General features: G+C 34.7%; 1 protein-coding gene and 1 long non-coding RNA gene across 2 annotated transcripts in view; both read left to right on the forward strand.

Annotated features, from left to right (window-relative positions):
• Positions 1-3,144, forward strand: part of LOC123681756 (molybdenum cofactor sulfurase 3) — a 44,508-nt gene extending 41,364 nt beyond the window's left edge. The window contains exon 9 of the mRNA XM_045620034.1: positions 1,570-3,144. Coding sequence (XP_045475990.1) covers positions 1,570-1,779 — 210 coding nt within the window. The 3' untranslated portion in view covers positions 1,780-3,144. The remainder of the gene's footprint in view (positions 1-1,569) is intronic.
• Positions 3,145-4,116: 972 nt separating this feature from the next.
• Positions 4,117-4,512, forward strand: LOC123688868. Its single transcript, XR_006750127.1, has 2 exons — positions 4,117-4,232; positions 4,304-4,512. It is a non-coding gene; the product is annotated as an uncharacterized LOC123688868 (long non-coding RNA).
• The last annotated feature ends 7,739 nt before the right edge of the window (positions 4,513-12,251 follow it).

Here is a 12,251-nt window from a genome sequence, read left to right on the forward strand (position 1 = left end):
GAAAAAGAAACTCCGGATCACCTGGTGACGGAATGCCTCACCATCGCTAGCTAACGCAGATGCTGTGGACACGAAACTTATAGAAGTGAGGAATTAATTTCCTTGAAGCCACCGACGACACCGTGGCGGTGACGACACCGCCATTCTAGCAAATAGCATAGAAGATCTGCAGATTCTACTCAACAAGCTTAACGAGGTAGGCACTGCATATGGTTTGAACATTAATATCAAGAAAACGAAAATGATGATTGTCAGCCGAAAAGATATCAAAGACGCTACTCTATCATTAAATGGCGAAGATATCGAACGAGTTGTTCGATTTGAATACTTGGGCGCCGTGGTTAACGAAAAATGGGACTGCGATGAGGAGGTCAAGCTAAGAATTGGAATGGCAAAGGAAACTTTTTCAACACTTAAGAACCTCCTGCTTCAGAGAACGCTACCACTTGAACTACGTCTGCGAGTTGTTCATTGCTACGTGTGGCCAGTGCTCCTATATGAGTCGGAAACATGGTCTCGGAAAGTCAAATCCCTTAACCGCATAGAAGCATTTGAGATGTGGACGTTGCGCAGATTGTTACGAATACCTTGGACTAACCATCTGACAAATCAGGAGGTATTGAGACGAGCCGGAGTGAAAAGACAACTGCTGAACATCGTAAGGCAGAAAAAGGTGTCTTACTTGGGACATATCCTACGAGGAGACAGTTACTCTATCCCTAAACTTATTATCCAGGGTAAAATAGAGGGAAGGAGAGGCCCCGGAAGAAAACAACACTCTTGGAGTGCAGGATGCAGAGACGTTATTCCGAATGGCGGAGAACAACATGCTTACTTTAGCAGCCATTAATTGAAGAGATGGGACATTGACCCCAACGTACAAGTTGTATATGGGACCGGAAGAAGAAGAAGAAGCCATCCCAGATATTGGAGTTCATTAGAAATCTGGAACTGGAAAGCGAGGTGTAGATCACGTTATGGAGAGAATAGCTCTGATGGGAGCACAATAGACCATAAGGTCGCAGTGAAACGAAACCTCCTTAATTAAATCCAAATCTAACGCAACTTTTTTGTAATTTGAGCCACCCTGTATCTCTAACGGTTTTCGATATCCTTGAGTGCCCTTTAAAATAGTTCTAACCTTGTATATTAATTTCAAATTCGGGGGTATGACGATTTTTTCCTCGAATGATTTTAAAGGTTTATTATGAGAAATAATAAGCCGAGGAGAGAGGGGGAAAACTCTCCAATCTTCCGGTTTTCATCAGCCGCGACCACGTCGGATCAAACGAAAAAATTCTGGAATTTATGCTCATAAATATTCAGACCGGAAAGTTCGGCTCTCATTCGATTTCACGCGCATAAAAATCATTCAACATCCCCGTTCGGTCGAGAACGCCGGATAGATTTATAAAACTCAGGATATAATATATTCCCGAACTTTCCCTCGCCCCTTATCACATCATTTTCCGACCAGATACCGTCGAAAATAAAATAAATCACGATCGAAACTCGTAATATACGATTTTCCGACGGATGAATTATCAATAATATTTTATTTGGTTGCAGACTGCCGGCGGTTGTACAAGATGTCAAATGATCTGTATAAATCAAGTGAACGCCCAGAAAACAAAGGAACCGCTGATAACCCTGGCCAGGGAATTTGGGGGAAAGGTCAAATTCGGGGTGTATCTGGGTAACGGAGGTACAAGGTGGGGCAAGGACACTCTGGTCTTGGGAAGTGATGTGCAGGCTAGGAAGAAGACGTCAACAGAATGAACTTCATTTACATATAATTGGTGTTCAATTTAATATCATTTTTTTAATTTTGTCTTATAAATACTACATCTCAAACAACAAATCAGAAAGTCATAACTACAATAGGAGAAGAAAGAAACTACAGATTGAGAAGAAACAGACATCTAAAAGATTGAAAAATCTAAAGAAATTAAAGGAAAAAATGTTTCATTCTTATGTTTGTATTCAAACAGATTAATGTTCGATATTGAGAAAGTACAGTGCATACGTCATTGGAAATGGACGCTTTTGTAATAAGTAGTACTAGACCGAAAGAGGAGAGATAGGAAATCAAGGCCGTTGGCGCCTTTTTCTGACCTTACAGTTTGTTATTATCATTATTATATGTTATTGTTTTATTTGTATTTTTTTAACATGCCACAGCAGTATTGCGTTGAATGATGAGCGACGAATGTGTTGAGCAAGTTCGGTTCCTCTAAGTTGGTGACAGTTATAGTATATCCAAAGTCACTTGGAGGAAGCCAGAATATTTAGATTATGCAAGGGTTCTCCAAGTTTCCAGAAATTCCTTTGGGGCCAGTGAATTTATTGCCCAAAAATAGTCCCAATTAAACCCCGGTAAATAGCAGATCGCGGTATCCACTTCAATAGGACATCTGTTCAAGCGTTTTTATGGACTAGTTCAAGTGACTTTGGATATACTTCAACTAGTTTGAATTAGCATAAATTTACTTTCTGATCAATTAGAAACTGTATAGGCGAACAGTAAATTCTTGGTCTAACCTAACCTAACCTCAAAGGAAACTTTGTTTTTGGCTAATTCCTAACCTAACCTAATCTTGAAGTAATTTTTTTTAGTTTTTTGTTGTCCCTATGAATTGAACTCTTTTCGAACCTTAGAGAATGTATATGAATTAACTAAGATTGAGAATATCAATAAAATGGATTCCAAGAAGTATTAGTATTCATTATATACTAAACTAACAGGAAGTCAATTCAGTGAATGAAATGATTATTTGTTAATTTATTCAAAACATTATTTCTATGAAACCCTATCGACCGAAATCATATCTGATATTTTATGCATCGAAATTCGGGTTTAACAACGATTTTGATATTCTTGAATTGATTAGTGCCAAATATTTATTCATTGTACTGTTTCCTTAAAAGAGTAACTATTTTAGAGTGGAGCAAAATAAATTGAACCACGACATTTTTTCCAAATTATTATTTCTTTGAATCCTGAAGATTTTCAGTTAATAAATTAAGAGTTATGTCATAAGATTCATGTTTTGTCTATCATTATATTTTAATAAATTTGTTCATTGTTGGTAAAAAATTGTTGTATCATTTAACGTTTTGAATATTAAATGAATTTTTACATAAAATGCTCGTTATTTAAAATTTTGATACTTTCAAAGCCAATCAAATCAATATCGATATTTTAAGAGCGTCGTGAATACTTTTCGAAGTATCGTCCAAGGCTAAATGAAAATAGTCTAAGAGCTAGCAACGTTTTCGAGATAGAATTTCAGGTAGGCCAGTTTTTAGATGTGCTATCTCTCTCACTCCCCCGGACATCATACGGGCTATCTGGCTGGCGGTAGTGGTTGCGTTCATCAGTGCGCATCCTACCTGTACAGGTAAAATATCGATTTTTCAAATCATTTTAAGAAGTTTTTTTTTTTTTTATTATTTTTATTGAATTTTTCGCAACATGAATATATTATTGCCAGATATTTTTATCGTTGTTTGAATTGTGCCAGACGCTAATTTTGAATTGAAAAAAAAATTTTTTTCAAAATATTTCAGTATGGCTGAAATTTTTATATGATGTTATTTGAGTATCTAAAAACCGAAAATTAATTTGCCAAATAATAATTCGATTGTTAAACCTTCAGCCAGACCGATCTAAAAGTGAAAAGTGATTGGGCATGTTGGAAGAGTACAGACAATCACGTGTTAGTTGCGCAAGCGAGATAGACGACAGCAGCTGTTTGTAATCAAGATGGCGTCAGTTTAGTCACATTGGTGTATTCGTTGCTGTTATTTTTAATGTTTTTAACGAAATTGCGTTACAATGGCTAGCGAAAAATTAAAATGTGTTTTTTGTAAAGACAGAAATGGAAAAATAATAACTTTTGTTGAAGATAAATTAAAAAAGTGTAAAGAAGTTCTACAAATACGTGTAAATTTTAAACTGAAATATAATAGTGTACAGTTACCGGAGCAAGTTAATGACACTGATGGATATCACAGAAATTGTTACAGCAGTTTTACAGCTCTAATGACAAAATATCGTAATTTATCTGAAATTAATTTCTCGTCAAAGTTTTGGAGAAATGCTCATTTACAACTCCCAACATCTCTATCACCTCAAGCTTCTGGCTGGACCATAAATGACGATAAATATGATTTTATCTGGTTTGTTGGAGAGCAGTTACCATCATTAGTTGCCGACATTATCATTAAAGGTAAAAATTGAAAATAAAATACTAATAAATTTCTTTGCCGAAAGATTATAAAATTTTTCATTCTTTTACAGATAATAGCTTATTACAAGACGATGATAATCCAAAAGACGACGATGGCAATGAAAATGACAGTAGTGATGAAGATGATGATAATTATCAAGATGCCTCCGTTTTTTGTGACACAATTATGGATTAAAAAATATAATTTTTGTTTACTTTCATCCTTGAGATAGATTATTACCTTAATTTTGCACAAAAATAAATAATTATTTTAATGCTATCTTAATCCACAATTAATTCAATAGTTTTTAATTTTTTCTCTGTAATTTATTCGACAACTATTCCTATACCATGCAAATTGGTACCACATCACTTTTTACTTTTAGATCGGTCTGGCTGAAGGTTTAACAATCGAATTATTGTTTGGCAAATTAATTTTAGGTTTTTAGATACTTAAATAACATCATATAAAAATTTCAGCCATACTGAAATATTTTGAACAAAATTTTTTTTTCAATTCAAAATTAGCGTCTGGCACAATTTAAACAACGATAAAAATATCTGGCAATCATATATTCATGTTGCGAAAAATTCAATAAAAATAATAAAAAAAAAAAAAAATTCTTAAAATGATTTGAAAAATCGATATTTTACCTGTACAGGTAGGATGCGCACTGATGAACGCAACCACTACCGCCAGCCAGATAGCCCGTATGACGTCCGGGGGAGTGAGAGAGATAGCATATCTAAAAACTAGCCTACCTGAAATGCTTGTTTTCCCGACGTTGCTAGCTCTCGTACTAAAAGGTTATATTCAGACAATCTTATTTTGGTTTTAATCGTCACAAAACACATATACTAAGAGTTTCATGGAAAATTACTTCAAAACTGCCTGATAACACACTAGACTATCATAGATCTAGTTCAAATGAACATAAATCGCTGTAAGAATGATTTTGAATTGTTTTATTTCTAACCCTCTGCTAGGGCCTTTGTAGGACCACTCAGTTCAGAGCTTGTGAGTGAGAATTGGTTATAAATTATTTTTCATTGAGAGGTTTCATTTCATTTCAAAGAGGAAGGTATGCCATTAATAATGGAAAACGTTATAAGTCTAATGGCCGCCATGGCTACCGTTGCAGTACCATTCATGAAATTTTTCATGACCAATTTGTAAGGGCCCAATAACTTCACGAATTCCATTTTTAAGGCCTTGAATCGATTGCAGAATTGGCGAAGACCTCATTTTTCACCGAAAAAAAAGACTAATCCTTTTAAATCAGAAGATCTCGATGGCCAATTATGATCTCCTCATCCAGAAATAACATGGCCAGGAAACTTTCGCAGAATTGCGATTGTTTCGTTGCATGCTTGGCACGTAGCGACCTCTAGTTGAAAATAAACGTCATCCATATCGATATCTTTCAATTCCGACCATAAAAAATCATTGAATATAGCTCGGTAGAGCAATCCATTTACCGTAACAGTTGCACCAGTCTCATTTTCGAATGAGTGAGATCCAATAACACCACCAGCCTAAAAGCCGCATCAAACAGTGACAAGTTGAGGATGGAGAGGCTTTTCAACAATCCATCTTCGATTTTCCTAGCCCCAAGTGAGGCAATTCTTCTTATCTACTAACATGGGCTTCGAGGTGAAAATGAGCCAGATCACTGAAGCTGATTTTTCGATGAAAACACGGTTTATTTTGATGCATTTCAGTGCATCGACTGGCTTGAGTTCTTGTGATAACTGAACTTTGAAAGCCTTGAGCTTTCATGCAAAATATGGTGTCATGCCCATTATGGAATGCCTAATTCATAAGATCGAAGAGGAATCGACAAACTTGGGTTTTTGTCAAAACTATGGGCTACAGCACCAACATTCTCAGGTGTTCTTGAGCACATCACTAACTTGCTCGAACAGCTCAAATTTACCGCCAGTATTTCAGGATGATTCAAGTGTGGTTTAGTTTTGCGAACTGTAACTCCAAACATTTTTGTAACGAATCTCAACTATTTCAATGCCTTTTTGAAGCGTGTATCGTTCCATCTCTAGTAATGAGATTAGTCATGTCAAATGTTAATAGATCACATCTTAAAAAGTGACAGCTGCCCAGATAGCGGACAAAATGAAAGCTGATATTGGAGATTCCTATATACATACATCGTCAAAAGTTTTGGACCCCCTAGGTTTCTCAAGAAATGAACAATTTATGTTCTGGAAATGAAATTAACATTTCCCTCTTTTCAATTATTCCTCAACTGAATCTTAATTCAATAGTCAGTATCACCAACTCTTCTTTCAATCAACTGCGCAATCCACCTAGGCATTCCACGAAGTCATTAATAAATTTTCAGGCATATCAATTCCTGAAAAATTGAAAGTGGGTTTTGGCGATTGGATATTGCTCTCCCAAAGTTATCCCCTACTTGCTCAATTGGATTCATGTCTGGTGAGTTTGCTGTCCAGTTCATTTTCTGGATATTGTTGTCTTGAAGAATGTTTTGAACCCTTCGTGTGCGGTGTGGGGTATTATCATCCTAAAAAATGAAATTATCCCAAATTCATTGCGCAGCGAAGCGATGATTGGTTCGATGATGTTTTCAGGTAGATGTCACCAGTCATTGATCGTTCAACAATAATAAGAGGGGGACGACAACCGAACATTATACCCAACACCATATTAATGGTGTTGTTTCGAAAGGGAACAACTTCCCGGGCGAAACTGAGTCGCTCTAGTCGGCCTAGATCTCTACAAAGCCTTTCTCGTCGACTATCACTATGAGAATCGAATCCTGAGTCGTCCGAAAAAAGTACGTAGAGCTGTTGTGATAAAAGCCATTCTTGTTGATGTTCTGCCCATTTCCGACGGTCCAGGTGATAGCCGAGGTACTCTTAAAGGTGTCTTGCCCTTAAATTTGGAAATGCTATCATCTCTTTATGGTACTGGTTGAGACTTCCTGTCTATAGGTCCTCAAAAAATGACTTCGGAGGTCTGTAACAGATACCGTTCGATTCCTTCGAGTAAAATTTGCGATAAAATGGTCTTCCAGACCAGATGTTACCCTGGGTCGACACTGGTCTCCGGGCAACGCTGCTGGTTTCCAGGAAAATGACCACTGTGCGCTCTACTGAGGTCTGTGGAATATTCAAACGTTACAGAATCTGGTGGTTCAATGAAGCTTCTTGATGTAGAGCTAATATTCTTGCCTGGTCAAATTGCGAAATTGGATGTCCCGGCCTATTCCACGGAGTATTCTCGATATTACAACTCTCGTTATTCGTTAAAAACTGATAAACTTCGAATTCAATTCTCCCGAAAAATAAACATTAATTGCTGATAAATTGTTTTCATCTAAGTAATGAGATCTACACACTAAAAATTATCATGTTACATTCAACAAGTTTAGGGGTGTTTATAGGGGAGGCCAAGACTTTTGACGATGTCTGTATGTGTAACTTGTGTGCTTTGTTACTGTGGTGTCTCATTGCCACTTCTGATTCAGCATTGTTCAACAAATTGCAAGTGATTGGAAAGTCCGTAGAAAATAAAATTTTCCCGCGCAGAGTTCAAACTCACAGACGTAATGGTTACGAGTTCGAGTCTCAATCACTAGTTCAATCGTCCATGGGAATGCTTCATTAGTCGCTTGATTGTTCGCATAAACTTTCAAGGAATCCTACAGTTAAAATTCAAACAGGCCAAATCGATAAGATAACGCGTTGGATTTTCAGGAATCATTCTTGGAATTTTCGAAAAATAAATGCAGCATTATTGTCAGTTAATGAAGAAATCGGAATGCAAATAATGAGGTCCATTTCTGAAATTCATGTGGTTCAAAGCTTCAATTGGTTGTATTGTTATATCGTGAGACTCCCTGTTTACTGAATTCCATAATATGTCATCTATCGAGTTGATGCGACATACCTAAGCAATGTGTCTATAAAAACTCAATTCAAAACTCCATTGAAAAACCTTTATGTTGTTGGATTAACGCAATATATCTGCCTCTAAAAGGGGCAAATTTCAAGGGGAGATCATACAAATTATTAGCAATCAAAAATGTCATATATACTTGGTCGAAATTTGATGGTTATTCTTCAATTTAATATTTCTTGATTTCGAGAATATTTCAAGTTTTTCCATAAAATCAATTATATTTTAGTTATCCTTCTAGCACATCAAATTTGACTGCATATCTGGAAACGGCATTGAATTTGCTACAAAATGAGTTCTATGAGCCAAAAATATTACGAGTCTGAAGTGAACAAAATCAGTCATACTGACAGGGTAGGTAATTTAAAACTGTTCAGAACAAATATTCGTTAAATAATAAGCACTGCTCGTGAAGCGATAGATCAAACTTCTTATTTCTCAGGAGATCCTTAAAAATTATTTTTATTTTTTTGTGAATTTCATTCATGTACCTACATCATCATCTCAAGCAGTGGCTACGCTAAGGAGGGTGGCGTAAATGTTTGGTGACCCCCTCCTAAAATTTGACATACTGAATGAAATGAAGTAATTACAAGATCAGCAGAAATATAATTTTCGCGTATTATTTCGATTTACTTTTGCCCCCCCCAAAAAAATCCGCCCCCCCTTGGCTACCCTGCATTTGAAAGCTGGCGTCGCCACAGCTCTGAAGTGATATTAATGTCGATTAACCAAATCCAAAATTTTATTATTAGAAATCGAAAGTAATCTACTCATCAACAGGGCTGGCGAAAGGATGAACTATTGAACCAATGTGGAAACAATGCATTTTTACAAATTCACTACTATTAGGGAGTTTTGATCAACAATTGTATTGATCAAATAACTACAACAAGCATGTAATCATCAATGTGAATTTTTCAGACATTGTTGTGAATTAAGTTGAACATGCAAGTTTATAATGCAAAATTGAAATTTTTTCAATCCGAGAACAATTTGGTATAGTATTATCTGACCTTGCGGATAGAGTAATCTCGACATAAAAAACTCTTTCTGAATATGATATAATTATTTCCAACAATTGATTTCCATTGTGAATTATTCTAATTTACACATAGTTCACATGGAATTTTTTGCGTGAAGTAACAACAAAAACTAAAACATTGAAGGCTTTGTCATACTCATTTTCTTTGGTTTTCTTTTGTTCCTCAAATAACTTTGAATTAAACAGATAGTAGGTACTCTTTCATATGGCGAATAAAATCATTATTATCAAGAAACATGAAAAAAACAGGAATTTTCAATAATAATTTCAATTGCCAAACTTGTAATTATAATCCTTGTCCCTTTTGCTCTCTGCAAATGGACCCGTCCCAGAGTCTGCAAGACGCGTTATCCTATTAATTTCACCATTATTATGTTCTTCACTTTTGCATTTCCAAAGTTGGCTACATAACTGTTAGGGGAGGGCACTTATAAACTTTTATCTTCCCGCATTTCATCATTCAATTTTAGGGGTATTGTTCCTGATGAAAAGAATTTTTTATTAAGAATTCCACTCAAGTCTTTTCTTCCAGCTGGATTTAAGTTGAGGCATAAGCGAAATTAATGATTGATAAATTTAAATTTTGAGCAGATAGATATTGCAAGACGTTGAAAAGAATACACGATGTGACAACAGACCTTCCAACAATTAATAAAAATCATTTCATATTTTTTGTGCAATTTTCAGAAATGAGAGTTCTTTATCCAACTAATCAAAATAAATAATGGAATATACCCTCTTTTTTCGATTCTAACCGGCAGGACAGAATAATATGAAGTCTTGCATTAATCTATGTTACGCTGAGCATCTATTCTTTTATCGTACAGAGTACGCTACTGCTTGCTCCTACAATAAAAAACTGATTGTAGAGGAACGGTGTAATTGATATCGTTTCAAGAAGTAGACTAGGGCGCCTTAAATTTTGTGGGGGTCACCGTTATGGGCTTCAAGTTTTTTGGACGTATATTATCTGCATATTACGCAAAAGTGTAAGGTGGATTCATTTGGGTCATGACCCCCCTTTAACATCCCCCCCCCCTTGGACCGCGCTTGGAAGTAGGTACTGTTGTAGAGTTTTTTTATCAAAAAGTCAGTTATAAAACATGGTATAGATAACATCACTTAAATCAAGTTATCAGATATTAAATAAGAAAATATTATTATATTTGTTATCGGATCGAAATATCAAATTTTGAATTAAATGTTCTATTCTAAAATAAAAAATAATATAGACGATCCATAACCATTGTCGCCCAACGCGTGGCCAATAATATTTTTATTACAGCATGATTTTGAAAAATTCAAATCAAATATTGATACATAATCATTGAAATCATTTCATCAATCCATTCAAAAATGGGAACAAGAAGTGAAACAAAGATTGGAGAGAATAGAGATGAAGAAGAATGTATGAGAAATCCATGCTAATGACAATGAGGAAAGAAATGGGAGAGAATAACAATAACATTAACAATGACAAAAGGAATTAAGCAAAAGATAGAAAGTTTGGAGAATAAAATGGAAGAGAATTTACAAAAAATGGAAAGGAGAATGGTTAAAAAAATATTGCTCTAAATGAACACGATGAAAAGTTAGAAAAAAGAAATAATACTGAACTGAAAATTGAACAAACACAAGATTAGTTAAAAAATATTGATTGAACGAAGGAAAAATTGGAGAATGAAATGAAGACAGAATAAAGAAAGAAACCTATGAAGGACGCAGCTTATATGAAAAAAATATGAACAAAATTCTCAATAATCAACCGAAACGTAGAAATCACAAAAAAAATATCAATTATATATCACTAAACAAAATCAATCATTATAAAGTCCAAGAAGATCTAACCTATTCTTAAACACATTGACACTATTCAGGTGAGTTCACTACTTCATTCGAAAATGCACTCCAATCTTGGAAAACTCGGTTGGTAGAAAAATGCTGTTTTAACGCGAACAAAAAAATTTATCTATGTCTTTATTAAATATAAAATTATCTACTACTTGTAAATTTCGACTAACAATTTATAATTTGAAACAGAAAGGTTATCGGGTATGTAATCAAACTTGAACAATTTTAGCTCTTTATTGCTTCAGCCAAGCTTTCACACAATAACTTGTCCTTCTTCAGGGCTACTGAAAATTACTTAAAGTTGTGAAAAACACACAGAAATCAATACAGCAGAACTTACATCACTGTGAGTCTTAAATGTTAAAATTATCTCAATGTCCATATATAATATGTAACTTGCAAGGATTGTTGTTAAGATTGAGAAAAGTATAGTTATTCCTTGCAAGTTACATAATATTATATATGGACATGAAATAATTTTAACATTTAAGACTCACATTGATGTAAGTTCTGCTGTATTGATTTCTGTGTGTTTTTACAACTTTATGTAATTTTCAGTAGCCCTGAAGAAGGACAAGTTATTGTCCGAAAGCTTGGCTGAAGCAATAAAGAGCTAAAATTGTTCAAGTTTGACTACATATCCGATAACCTTTCTGTTTCAAATTATGAAATTATCATCGAGTTCCAAAATGGTCGTTACGCCAAGATGATTACATTTCCTTGGGTCCCAATGGGTCCAAATATGAGTGTTGTTCAAGAATTTTTGTATAGTTTGAAGAATAAGATGGAAGGTTATATTTGTATAGTGCAAACTGTTGAAATGAGTTTGTGATTGTTGTTAAAAACTTTTATAAAGTTTGAGACTGGGTACATAACCTCCGTTGAGGCCATATCCCCATGTTGGGATCTGGTAGATAGATAGATATATAAAATTATCATCATAAAATATTATATTCCTTTGATACCAGAAATTTATAACATAAACAGGAAAATAAAAGCTTGTTTGATTTATTGAATATAAAAGTTGAGATGATATTATATTGAATGTTTCACATTGTCCTATTCGTCAATAGTCTAATAACGTTTTATAATAATTTAAGGTAAGTTATTCAGATACATGAATGATGTATGATTGGACTCAAATATGAAACTGTTAATTTCGTTTGATTTCACGTTTCTTCAA

The sequence above is a fragment of the Harmonia axyridis genome, chromosome 1 (genome assembly GCF_914767665.1).
Source record: "Harmonia axyridis chromosome 1, icHarAxyr1.1, whole genome shotgun sequence".
In the NCBI taxonomy this organism is placed as follows: domain Eukaryota; kingdom Metazoa; phylum Arthropoda; class Insecta; order Coleoptera; family Coccinellidae; genus Harmonia; species Harmonia axyridis.